General features: G+C 41.8%; 1 protein-coding gene across 1 annotated transcript; it reads right to left on the reverse strand.

Annotated features, from left to right (window-relative positions):
• Positions 1-2,806: 2,806 nt before the first annotated feature.
• On the reverse strand, positions 2,807-8,180 carry LOC115503874 (zinc finger protein 501-like). Its single transcript, XM_032591580.1, has 2 exons — positions 8,057-8,180; positions 2,807-4,131 (listed from the first exon to the last, which is right to left on the reverse strand). Exons 1-2 carry the CDS (start codon positions 8,154-8,156, stop codon positions 2,918-2,920), a joined length of 1,314 nt encoding a protein of 437 aa, XP_032447471.1. The 5' UTR covers positions 8,157-8,180; the 3' UTR covers positions 2,807-2,917.
• Between the last annotated feature and the right edge of the window lie 5,862 nt (positions 8,181-14,042).

The raw sequence follows: 14,042 nt of genomic DNA on the forward strand, positions 1-14,042 counted from the left end.
CCGTGAGATCATGACCTGAGGTGAAGTCGAATACTTAACTGACTGAGCCACCCAGGCGCCCCACCCCTCCTCTTATTTTTATTGATCTCTACTTTCATCAAATGTAGTAGAGAATATTCTAAGTCCTTTAAATTTACTGAGCCTTGGTCTAAGGCCCAGTGTACAATCTAACTTGAACATTTCATGTGCACTTGAAGGGAATGTGCACCCTGAAGTTGCTGCGTGTTCCTTGTGTGTTCTATAAAGTATATATGCCACTCAATTCAAGATGGTAGACAACATAGACATATTGTTCAGCTCTTCTAAATATTTAATATTTGTTGTCTAGATATTCTATCAACTGCTGAGAATGGAGTGTTATAATTTCCAATTATAAAATTGTGGATTGTTCTTTTTTAAAATTTAGTTCTGTCAGTTTTTACCTTGTGATTTTGGAAGCCCTGATATTAGGCACATAATATATTAGTAAACTTAAAATGATCTTATTTATAATATTAACACGTCACATCTGTAACATAGTTACACATTATAAGATTTACCAACCTTGATGAATTGACCATTTTATCATTATAAAATGTCCTCTGTTTATGATGATACCTTCTTGAAGTCTATTATATCTGATATTAACATATCCAGCTTTCTTATTAGTGTTTTCATTGTGCATCTTTATCTCTTGAATGTTCACCTGTGTTTCTATATTTAAAGTGTTCCTCTTTTAGATATAGTTGGGTCATTCTTTATTCAGTCTGACAACCTGTCAGTTTTATTTGGAGTGTTTCTTTTATGTTTAATGCAATTGCTGATATGGTTGAACTTAGGTCTCCCAGTTTGCTGCCTGTTTACAATTTGTTCTATCTGTGTCTCTCTTCCTCCTTTCCTGCCTTCTTCTGGGTTAAACATTTTAAGTTTTATTTATTTAGGTAATCTCTACACCCAATGTAGGACTCAAACTCACAACCCCAAGAGTCGCATGCTCCTTGACTAAGCCAGCAGGCACCCCTAGCGTTAAACTTTTTTTAATATGTGATTTAATTCCTCTACTTGCATTATTATTTAATGGGTATTCTTTTTTTTTTTTATTAAATTTTTTTTTTCAACGTTTATTTATTTTTGGGACAGAGAGAGACAGAGCACGAACGGGGGAGGGGCAGAGAGAGAGGGAGACACAGAATCGGAAACAGGCTCCAGGCTTTGAGCCATCAGCCCAGAGCCCGACGCGGGGCTCGAACTCACGGACCGCGAGATCGTGACCTGGCTGAAGTCGGACGCTTAACCGACTGCGCCACCCAGGCGCCTTAATGGGTATTCTTTAGGGATTACAGTATCATCTGTAATTTCTCGTAATCTCTTTAGCATTACTACTGTTTGTCATACTAAATGTAGAAACACTTTTTAATTACCTTTCCTTCCACCTACATCCCTTGAAGTTCAGTATTAATTCGTGCACACAACTAAATTTTATTATAATTTCAGGAAATTCTAAGATACAAACTATACAGTTGGAGTCAAAAGTTTAACCCTTTGAAGTTCCCTTCCAGTCACCCTGTCTCCACTCCTGATTTTGGTCTTTAGGGTCTCCTCTTGTTTCTTATGGTTAATATTTGCCACCATCGGGCCATGGGTAGCAAGCACAATCTATGATCCTTGTGGGCAGAAGAGGTTGAGAAAGCTGTAAGCAGCCTTAAAAGAGCACATTTAGCAAGGGTAAGGGGACAGAGCAGAAGTTAGGGTCAGGCAGCTCAATTTACACAAAGTCAGAGAAAACAAAAAAGGACCAAACAAAAGGATCCAACGTCAGGTAAAAGAAAGGATGACATTATATAATTGGCAAGAGAAAGAAAAGGCAGAAACAAGGACACAGAGAGCTCCCGAGAATGAACGTGGGTTGTTATTATCCTTCCTTATTGACTTGAGCCTTGTGCACTAAGAGCCTAAATCAGTGGTTCTTAATCTTGGCTGCATATTGGAACTACCTGAGGAGTTTTTAAATTCCTGATGCCCAGGCTACACCCCAGGCCAAATTTAATCAGAATCTCTAGGACTGGGACCCAGGTATTTGTCAGATGATTTCAGTGTACACCCAGGATTAATAAGCAATGGTTTAAATGTTTGCAAATGTTCAAGTGAACAAGTGGAGTTCAGGGACAGAGAAAAGGAGGATTTCCTAGGCTTAGATATTTTTCTTCCTCTTTATTTTCCTAGAGAAACATCCTGGTGATTTTCCTTTTTGGGATCCTGATCTTCCACACTTGGCTTCAGGTTGAAACTACTATTTAGAGAGCCATCAGTCTCAAGTACTGTTAAGTCTGCTGCTTGGAGTAGTTTTTCTACTGACATTAGATGCTTAGCTCCTGACTCTCTTTTCTCTGACTTAACCAGACTTTCTCCTTCTGTGCTGCCCTAGGAATTCTCCACTCTTCAGCTTCTTGGGTTCTGTTACTATACCTCTTGTCCTCTTCCCATACCTAATACCATTTCAAGGAAGAGAGCTATTTTTTTGCATGATGCAGCCTCATACATTTTTGTAGTACCCTGTAATATTTAGAACACAGGTCTACATGATCAGTAGAGCATACATAATTCTTTTTTCTTTTTTTAATGTTTACTTTTAAGAGAGAAAGAGTGCCAGCGGGAAAGGGGCAGAGAGAGAGGGAGACACAGAATCTGAAGCAAGCTCTAGGCTCTGAGCTGATGTAGGGCTTAATCTCATGGAGTGCAAGATCATGACCTGAGCTGAAGTCGGATGCTTAACCGACTGAGCCATCCAGGTGCCCCTCTTTTTTCTTTTTTTAAGTAAACTCTGCCCAACATGGGACTCGAACTCATGACCCCAATATCAAGAATTGCATTGAGCCAGCCTTATTGAGCCAGCTGGGTGCCCCAAGAATACATAACTATTTCATGAATTTACTGCATTCTATTCATCATGAATTTCTTTATGTTGATAAAAGGCTGAACGCACACTGAAGGTTTTCTCACATTTCTTACATCTGTAGTGTTTTTCTCCTGTATGGGTTTTCTGATGTTGAATAAGAGATGAACTCTGACTGAAGGCTTTGTCACAACCACTGCATTTATATGGTTTCTCTCCAGTATGAGTTCTCAGATGCTTTGTAAGAGATGAGCTCTGGCTGAAGGCTTTCTCACATTCTTTACATTTGTAAGGTTTCTCCCCAGTATGAATTCTTTGGTGTCTTATGAGAGCTGAGCGATCACTGAAGGCTTTCCCACATTCGTTACATTTGTAAGGTTTCTCCCCAGTATGGGTTCCTTGATGTTGAATAAGAGCTGAACAGTAGCTGAAAGCTTTCCCACATTCACTGCATTCATATGGCTTTTCCCCTGTATGAGTTCTCTGATGTTGAGTGAGGCCCGACCTGTCACTAAAGGCTTTCCCACATTCTTTACATCCATAAGGTTTTTCTCCAGTATGAACTCTTTGATGTTTAATTAGGGATGAGGTATCATTGAAAGCTTTCCCACATTCCTTGCATTTATAGGGTTTCTCTCCAGTATGGATTCTGTGGTGTTGAATAAGGTATGTGCTTTGGTTGAAGGCTTTCCCACATTCATTGCACTCATAGGGCTTTTCTCCAGTGTGAATGATATGATGCTGAATGAGGGCTGACCGATGACTGAAGGCTTTCCCACATTTGTTACACTCGTAAGGTTTTTCTCCCGTGTGAATTCTCTGGTGCTGAATAAGTGATGAGCTCCGACTGAAGGCCTTTCCACATTCAGTACATGCATAAGGCTTCTCTCCAGTATGAATTCTCTGATGTAGGATAAAGGCTGAGTAGTAACTGAAGAACTTCCCACATTCATTGCACTTCCAAGGCTTTTTCACTGAGTAAATATTTCGATGTTTGATTGGGTTTGAACTTTCCCCAATTTCATTACAATCCTCCACAGTGGTTTTGTTGTGTTTAATTATGGCTTCCCTTAAATCTTTCTTCTGGTTTCCTTGCTGCCTTTCTAATGTGCCTTCACATTGCCAGGCTTCTATCAATCTGGAGTCCCAGGCCTCAACCTTTTTAAGTCTTTCTATTATCAGCTCTCTTTCGGAGGACACTTCTTCATAAAGTTCTTGCTTTGAAAAAGATTCTTTAGTTTCAGGTATAGATTCGGAATCTGAAATAAATAAAAAGTACACGTATTTTTGTTTTCTCTGTGATGAGAGAAAGAAAACTGCTGAGTTAGCAAGAGGAAAATAAAACAAAAATGATGCTTTTTAAAAAGTGTTTATTGGGGCGCCTGGGTGGCGCAGTCGGTTAAGCGTCCGACTTCAGCCAGGTCACGATCTCACGGTCTGTGAGTTCGAGCCCCGCGTCAGGCTCTGGGCTGATGGCTCAGAGCCTGGAGCCTGTTTCCGATTCTGTGTCTCCCTCTCTCTCTGCCCCTCCCCCGTTCATGCTCTGTCTCTCTCTGTCCCAAAAATAAATAAACGTTGAAAAAAAAATTTTTTTTTAAAAAAAAAAGTGTTTATTTATTTTTAGAGAAAGAGAGATCCAGAGAGAGGGGCAGAGAGGGAGAGACAGCTCCTTGCTGTCAGCGCAGAGCCCAGCGTGAGGCTTGATCCCACAACCATGAGATCATGACCTGAGCTGAAACCAAGAATCAGATGCTCAACCAACTGAGCCACCTAGGCAACCCCAAAAATGATGCTTATTAAACATGTTTATTAGAATGTTTTCAGAAAGCACTTCCTGGCAGTGGCAGAGGAAGTGTCAGAAAATAACAGAGATGGGAGAATGAGTAATATAAGGCACAATAAAAGGACAATGAGGATGCTGTACTTAAGAGAGTGGAAAACTGAGCAGACTAACCAGAAAGGAGGATATAAGCAGGTGGGATGAGAATAAATGTTAATATAAAACATCTAGAGAAGGGTGGAAAGATGAAAACACAGGTTGAGATTAGACAGTTTTGAAAAAGTACAAGACAAAAAAAATCATTTATAATAATCACCCAGAAACAACACTTTTGACTTTTTAAATAGTTCCCTCCAGTCCCCCAGAAATAAGTCAGAGAAAGACAAATATCATATGATTTCACTCATATGTGGAATTTAAGAAACACAACAGATGAACATAGGGGAAAAGAAGCAAAAATAAGATAAAAACAGGGAAGCAAACCATAAGAGACACTTAAATACACAGAATAAACTGAGGGTTGCTGGAGGGGAGGTGAGTGAGGAGATGGGCTAAATGGGTGATAGGCATTAAGGAGGGCACTTTTTGGGATGAGCACTGGGTATTATATGTAAGTGATGAGTCACTAAATTCTATTCCTGAAATCATTATTACACTATATGTTAACTAACTCGGATTAAAAAAGAAAGAAAGAAATGCTCTTATAGGCAGAAGGTGATTGATACAAGTCAAAAACTTGTATCAATGGGCCAAACTGACCCACCACAGACCAAATCTGGCCACTCTCACTTGTTTACATATTGTTTATGGCTGCCTTCATGCTACAATGGCAAAGTTAACTAATTGCCAAAGAGTATATGGCCCACAAAGCAGAAAATGTTTACCATCTGGTCCTTTATAGAGAAAGTTTGCCAACCCCTGATCAATATAAAAAATGAATAGTGCTGGCAATGGCATAAATGGAAATAGATATAAAATTAATTTTTTTCTTACTAAAAAAAATTTTTATGTTTATTTGAGAGAGACAGAGCATGAGCAGGGGAGGGGCAGAGAGAGAGAGAAACATAGAATCTGAAGCAGGCTCCAGGCTCTTACCTTTTAGCCCAGAGCCCGACACTGGGCTCAAACCCATGAACTTTGAGATCATGACCTCAGCCAAAGTCAGAAGCTTAACCAACTGACCCACCCAGGGTCCACCCCCCCTTTTTTTCTTATTTTTAATTACTCTAAGAGATAATTGACTGTCAAACAAAAATAGTAGCAATGTATTGTGATTTTATAGTGTATGTAAAGGTAAAATGCATGAGAACAATTATACAAAAGATGGAGAGAGGAATTAGAAGTCTCCAGAAGTAAGATTCTTATACCAGACATGATGTGGTATAATATTCTTTTTCTTTCTAATAAATGTTTACTTATTTTTGGCAGGGGAGGTGCAGAAAGAGAGGGAGACAGAGGATCTGAAGCAGGCTCTGTGCTGACAGTAGAGAGGCCAATGTGGGGCTCAAACTCAGGAACTGTGAGATCATGACCTGAATTGAAGTGGGACGCTTAACCGACTGAGCCCCCCAGGTGCCCCTGGTATATTACTCTTTAAAAATATACTGTGATTGGGGTGCCTCGGTGGCTCAGTCAGTTGGGCTGCCGACTACAGCTCAGGTCATGATCTTGTGGTCTATGAGTTCAAGCCCTGTATCGGGCTCTATGCTGACAGCTCAGAGCCTGGAGCCTGCTTCCGATTCCGTCTGCCTCTTCCCTGCTTGCTCTCTGTCTCTCTCTCTCTCTCAAAAATAATAAACATTTTAAAAATTTAAAAAAATAAGAAAAATTAAAAAATAATAAAAATATACTGTGACTGGGGTACCTGCATGGCTCAGTTGGTTAAGCATCCAACTCTTGGTTTTGGCTCAGGTCATGATCCCATGGTTTATGAATTCGAGCCCTGCACTGGGCTCTGTGCTGACAGCACAGAACCTGCCTGGAATTCTCTCTCTCTCTCTCTCTCTCTCTGCCCCTCCTCTGCTCTCTCTCTCTCTCAAAATAAATAAATTTTAAAAATAGATAACTGTGGGGGCGCCTGGGTGGCGCAGTCGGTTAAGCGTCCGACTTCAGCCAGGTCACGATCTCGCGGTCCGTGAGTTCGAGCCCCGCGTCAGGCTCTGGGCTGATGGCTCAGAGCCTGGAGCCTGCTTCCATTCTGTGTCTCCCCCTCTCTCTGCCCCTCCCCCGTTCATGCTCTGTCTCTCTCTGTCTCAAAAATAAATAAAACGTTAAAAAAAAATTAAAAAAAAAAATAGATAACTGTGATTAATTAAAGAAGCATTTGGGAACTCTAGGACAACCATTAAAAGAACTTTAAATAAGGTTTAATGGTAAGCTAATTGTGGATATAAAATAGAGTAAAAAAAATATGCAACCAAAAAAGTGAAAAAGAAAGAAAAATGAATAAGGAATAGATGGAACAAATAGAAGACAAGTAGCTATATGTAAGATTTAAATCCAACTATATGGGGTGCCTGGGTGGTTCAGTTGGTTAAGCGTCTGACTTCGGCTCAGGTCATAATCTTGCAGTTCGTGGTGCAGCCACTCTGGAAAAGTTTGGAGGTTCCTCAAAAAATTAAAAATAGAACACCCTATAACCCAGCAATTACACTATTAGGTATTTATCCAAAGGATACAAAAATGCTGATTTGAAGGAGCACATGCACCCCAATGTTTATAGCGACACTATTGACAATAGCAAAATTATGGGAAGAGCCCAAATGTCCATCAAATGACGAACGGATAAAGAAGATGTGGTATATATATACAATGGAATATTACTTGGCAATCAAAAAGAATGAAATCTTGCCATTTGCAACAACACGGATGGAAATAGAGTGTATTATGCTAGGTAAAATAAGTCAGAGAAAGACAAATATATGATTTCACTCATATGTGGAATTCAAGAAACAAAACAGATGAACACAGGGAAAAGGAAGTGAAAATTAAGATAAAAAACAGAAAGGAAGACAAAACATAAGAGACACTAAATTCTATTCCTTAAAAAAAAAAAAAAAAGATAAAAAAAAAAATTGACCACATATGTGCAGGTCTATTTCTGGACTATCTATTCTGTTCTATCGATTTACATCTATACCAGTACCACACTGTTTTGGTCACTATAATTTTATAAATCTTAAAACCAATGTAATAAAGCTATCCTTTTTCAGTACCAGAAATAGTAAACTTTTACTTGCCAAAAGAGAAAAAAAGCCCAATTCTGAGCCCAGAGTGATCAGGGATCTCCTAAGAGATCAGGGCTTTCTGGATTTTAAGCAAAACTATGGCATTTTAGATGCCATGAGTTATAGAGGAAGTTTATGTCCCAGTAAGCAGTTTGCATTACAAAATAATTTCCTTACCCCAAAATACCAGGCTCCCACAATTCTCCACTTTCATATCAATGCCCATGTACCTTTGGGCAGAATTCAGCTCTTCTTCCTCCACATGACTGAAGTCCATTTCCTCATCCTTGACTGTCACCAATTCCTGGAAGAACAAGCATATTCTTTAATTTTTTTTATGTTTATTTATTTTTGATAGAGAGAGACAGAGCACAAGTGGGGGAGGGCAGAGAGAGAAGGAGACACAGAATCGGAAGCAGGCTCCAGGCTCTGAGCTGTCAGCACAGAGCCCGATGAGGGGCTTTAACCCATGGACCGTGAGATCATGACCTGAGCCGAAGTCAGACGCTCAACTGACTGAGCCACCCAGGCGCCCCAAGAACAAGCATATTCTTATAGAACTTGGGGAGGAGAACAATCTATAAGAGACAGTATTTTTTAATATGACGGTTAAACCTTTATTTTAATGGAACAGTCTAAGATTTCTATGTATTAGTCTGTATTAGGGAAAATAGTAACAGCTAACACTTATATTTTCTATGTGCTGAGCCCTTTGAACTACCTCTTGTAATGATAACTTCATGAGATAAGTACTATTATTAACAGTATTTACAGATGTGAGGATCAGATATGACATCTGGACCCAGACAGTCTGGCTCCAAAGCTATACTCTTTTGTTTCTTTTTTTTTTTTTAATGGAACAACATATTTTATTTCATTTCATTTTATTTTATTTTATTTTACTTTACTTTAGAGAGAAGAGCATGAGTAGGAGAGGGGGCAGAGGGAAAGAATCTTAGGCAGGATCCATGCTCAGAGCAGAGCCTGATGTGGGGCTCAATCCCCCGACCCTGGGATCATGACCTGAGCTGAAATCAAGAGTCAGACGCTCAATCAACTGAGCCACCCAGGCACCCCATGTACTCTTTCTTTAAATTCAAGTATAGTTGACATAAAGTATATTAGTTTCAGGTGTACAACATAGTGATTTGATAGCAAAGCTATCATCTTTCCTATATTTTTCTGTCTCTCACATATTTTACTAAATAAATCTAATATAAATTAACCACTGGGGGGTCGTCTGGGTGGCTCAGTCAGTTGAGCATCAGACTTTAGCTCAGGTCATGATCTCGTGGTTCGTGGGTTTGAGCCCCCGCATCGGGCTTTGTGCTGACAGCTCAGAGCCTGGAACCTGCTTCGGATTCTGTGTCTCCCTCTCTCTCTGCCCCTCCCCTGCTCATGTTCTGTCTGTCTCTCTGTCAAAAAAAAAACAAAAAACAAAAAACAAAAAACATAAAAAAAATTTAACCACTGAATGACAACCAAATGTCAATTACTAATTGCACTTAGTTGTTGTAGATGGGGTAAGTCTCAGATATGTAATTTATACTGATTCCTGAAATAGTCTGAGATTTTATAGAGCTTCTGCTTGATATCCTGAATGTATACAGACAATCATGCTGTTCTTCCTTCTCTGTACTTAGGGTCATGACTTTTAGATTTATCTAGTTATCTTTTAGTAATTGCAGTTGTTCTGAATGAGTGGATTTACTGATTTTATGTTTTTTAAGTTTATTTACTGATTTTGAGAGAAAGAGCATATGCACATGAATGGGGAAGGGGCAGAGAGACAGGGAGAGAGAATCCTAAGTAAGCTTCACGCTGTCAGCACAGAGCCCAGCAAAGGGCTCAGTCTCAGGAACTGTGAGATCATGACCTGAGTCAAAATCAGGAGTCTGATACTTAACGAACTGGGCCACCCAGGCACCTGAAATTTACTTTTTATGTATGTATGTATGTATGTATGTATGTATGTATGTATGTATTTATGTATTTATGTATGTATTTTGGATTTACTGATTTAAAAATAATTTTTAATGTTTTTTATTTATTTTTGAGAGACAGAGCATGAGTGGGGGAGGGGCAGAGAGACAGGGAGACACAAAATCCCAATCAGGCTCCAAGCTCTGAGCTGTCAGCACAGAGCCCAACATAGGGCTCGAATTCACGAACCATGAGATCATGATCTGAGCTGAAGTTGGACGCTTAACCTACTGAGCCACCCAGAGGCCCCTAAAAAAAATTTTTTTTAACGTTTTTTTTTTTTTTGAGACAGAGTGTGAGCAGGGGAGGGGCAGAGAGAGGGAGACACAGAATCCAAAGGAAGCTCCAAGCTCTGAGCTGTCAGCACAGAGCCTGACGTGGGGTTCGAACCCACAAAGCATGAGATCATGACCTGAGCCAAAATCGGCCACCCAACCAACTGAGCCACCCAGGCACCCCCACAAGATTTTATGTTTAAGTAATTTCTACACTCAACGTGGGTCTCAAACTTACATCCCTGAGATTAAGAATCGCATGCTCCACTGACTGAGCCAGCCAGGAGCCGCTGTGAGCCTCAGTTTTACTGTGAAATAAGCATCACTCCTAACTCACATGATTTCTTGTTTAAAATAAATGAAGCTATGTTTGAAAAGTGGCTCTAAATGTTAGAGTTCCCCAGAGCTCAGTTGTTAGACATCTTCTCTTCTCCATCCATTCTTACATGCCTATAAGCAACCTGTTATTTCTCCCATCTTAAAAAAATAAAAAATAAAAACCCTCTTTGGTCTTGCTACTGCTTCCCGCTATCACCCTATTTCTGTCCTCTGCTTTAGCGTAAAACTCTCCAAAATGGCTGTCAGTCATCCCTGCTTCCAACTTCTCTCCTATTCTCTTCTGAACCCTTTCCGATCAGGCTTTCATTCCTACAACTCCAGGACATTGTTCTTGGCAGTGACCAGTGATCTTCATATTTTTAAATCCAATGGTCAATTTTCAGGCCTCATCTTACTTGACTTAGCAGCAGCATTTAACAGCTGATCACTCCCTGCTCCTTTTAAACACTTTCTCCAATTGTTTACCAGGATGCCAAACTTTTGACTTCCTACCTCACTGGCCACACTGGCCACATCTTCTCAGTATCCTTTGCTGGTTCCTCTTCATCTCCCTGATCTCACAGTGTTGGAGAGATCAGTCATAAAATCTCATCTCTTTTCTATTCCCTTAGTTTTGTGATTTAAAATACTGTTCACACAGACTACTACCAAAATCAGTGCTCAAGCCTGAGCTCTCCCCAGACCTTCAAGTCTTCAAGGAAAAATTACTTTGGTTCAGTTCTCTAGTTGGGATTGCCGTGGACCTCCAAAGCAAGATGAAAAAAGCAAATGACACACTGTGAACCCCAAGCTAAGATTTCATATGAGGAAATCAAAGACTTGCCTGGAACTCAACAGGAAGGAGCTCAACAGTGGGTTCCATTTCTTCCGTGTTCTGTTTTTGGGGCAGAGAAGCATCCTCGGTAGTAATGGCTGGAAGGACTAGAGGGAGAAGAAAAAGCTATGAAGGAGGTAAGCTCTATTTTCCCACTTCCAAATTCATTAGGACAAAAGTTATCACAAGCCAGGTAAATTGTATACACAGGGCCCACTTGACTTCACTCCAAAAGGTGGGATGAGCGTACAATAAGACGATAAAGTGAAAGTCTGTTGCCCAAAAAGCTAAGCTTATAGACCCACAATACATCAACCTTTTATAATAGCCTAACAGGGGGTGGAAAATGGAATATTCTCTCTTCCATGGCTGCAGAGGGAATGTGGATGGGCACAGGAGTGCTGAAAGAGGAAAATGGGACTGGAGAATGTGTCACAAGGAGCCTGCTTAGTGATTTCCAAAATTGATCGCTTACTGAGTTTCTCTACTTGGGGACATGTCTGCTTCCATTTCCTTTCATGCAGGGGCATCTAACCTTTTAATTCTCATCAAAGGTGTTTTCCCACTTGTCCCCACTTTCAACTTCATGTTTATTTCTGTAATTCTTACCTTCTTCCTCCGCTTCAATGGTCAGATAATCCATGATTAGATTCTCTTTTTTTGTCCTGTTATTGCTATGATTTCTCCTTTATTCGCTGTTTCAGATGAGATAAACATGGACTTTCCAACAATACATAATCTGCTTCTTTGTGAAAATCATTCAATTCTACTCTGGAGAGAGATTTTGAAGTTAGGTTTGCCATCCTGTGGAGTTGGTTCCTGCTCCCTGGGGCATCTTCCTCTCTATCTCTATTCCTAGGAGGCTTATTCCTATGTGTTTAAGTCTTAGGGCCTCAGAAGTAATTCTTCTTTGCTTGTAACCTTTATTATTTAGGCTAAATTAGTCTCCACAGCTAGAAGAGCATTCTCTAGAGTACTGATACCAGTCACTGTATGCCAAACCAGGGCAAAACCAGGAGAGAATCAGTGAGTGCAGTGAACTGTGAGCCTCACACCTGGCTCCAGACTGTGCAGAAATACCCAGGAGACCCCAAAGCACACAACTGGCCATAAAACAGCCTGTGATTATAGCATCAGGTAACTATAAAAGCAGGACTCCCACAGTTCATTCATCCTTACTATTCATAGAGACAGGCAGTTGATAGATGGGGCCTGTATACAGCTGATTCCTAACCTTTTTAAAAGACCCTGAAAAGGTACAGGCCAGGATTCCCTTGCATGGTCAGGGCGAGAACAAAAGACTTCAGTAATTACTGACAGTAATAACTGACAGACAGTAACTGGCAGACAACATGGGTTCCCTCATGTCAAGGAAGAAAAACTAAACTTTAAACCAGGCTGAATGACCAGGAAGAACAAAACGAGTCGGTACAGCCTAAGGGGACAAGCTGATACAAAATTCAACAGAATTTGCAAAAAAGACACCTGCAGCACATCCTGTTGAATGGCTGCCACATCTTGATACTCCCACCAGAAATAATTTATTAACTGTATCCTGCTTGCACTTGAAATGCGTGGTTTGGGACTTGAGCCTGACCAATCTTTGTAAAGGGCACGGAACTTGCGGTTTGTGCCTGTTTAACCGCAGGCTCAATCCTTCCCCTTGGAAGCGTACTCTTGGCTTGTAGCCAAAGGCTGCGTCCTTTGGGGAATGAGTAAGACACAGACCCCACTTTTTTTCTTTCTGTCCCAGGAGTTCAGGTTAAGGCTCTTAGTGCAGTGGCAAGGTTTAAGGCCCAAAACGGCGGGAGCAGTCGCGCTCCCACAGTCCCCCGCTCGGCCACGCCCCCTCCACGCTCCCGGACTCCACTTCCCAGAGGGCTTAGGGGCAACCGCGCTTCCCGGACGCCTCCTGGCTCAGAACTAAAGCCTCAGACCCGGCTTGCCTCCCAGCCGGAGAGAAGCGGGAGGGTTACGCACAGCACCGGGGAGCGGGCATAGGACGAGGGCAGGGCCGGCCCTTTATGTGCCGACCGGAACCTGAGACCCTGGCCCGGGCTGCTGCGGGAGGCACTGCAGCCGCGCGCACGGACCGGCGGGTCGCCGACGCCCGCGCCTCAGGGTCCAGCTTTCTCTTACCCCTGGACGCGCTGCCCACTCGGCTCCGGCCACAGGGCGGGTCCCCGCCGGGCTGCGCTCTGGGAAAGACGGAGGGGAGGACAGAGTCGCTTTCCGGACACACGGAGCTGTGGGGGAACAAAAGGCTCGAGCCTGAGGCTCCGTCTGGAGTCGCATCTGCGCACTTGGAGGCGACCGCGCCAGGTCGGGGGTCCAGGCGGAAGGACTCCACTTCCCAGAGGGCTCGGGGACATCGGTGCCTGCCCTGGGGGCGGGGGGGGGGGGCCGCTCTGGAGAGCGAGGGGAGAGAACTGCAGGCCTTCAGCGTCAACCTTAAAATGCAGATATTTCCCCATCTGATAGATCTCCTTTCTGAATACAGTGAGAATCTGTCGTTTAAAAGCTCCAAGTATTTTCAGTGTTGGATTATTAATTGGTGGTGGTGTGGGTATACACCTGTTACACAGTCTTTTTCCCTAGTATTTCTCGTTCATACAATAAAGCCCCGAGTCTGCAAACTCACTGCTAGTGATTTCGTTGAAAGCATTCTGATAAGTAAAAACCACAGGCAGGGGTGAGAAGCCATTGTCCTGGTTGATATAAAATAAACATGAATAGGAAGGAATTCACAAGG

The sequence above is a fragment of the Lynx canadensis genome, chromosome E3, assembly GCF_007474595.2.
Source record: "Lynx canadensis isolate LIC74 chromosome E3, mLynCan4.pri.v2, whole genome shotgun sequence".
NCBI lineage: Eukaryota > Metazoa > Chordata > Mammalia > Carnivora > Felidae > Lynx > Lynx canadensis.

What these genes read in the sequence shown, in the direction of transcription:
- LOC115503874 (XM_032591580.1), bottom strand. Translation starts at nt 8,156, where the DNA reads ATGGACTTCAGTCATGTGGAGGAAGAAGAGCTGAATTCTGCCCAAAGG. An exon ending in TGGGAGCCTGGTATTTTGGG is followed by an intron (nt 4,132 to 8,056) that starts GTAAGGAAATTA and finishes TATTTATTTCAG; the next exon opens with ATTCCGAATCTATACCTGAA.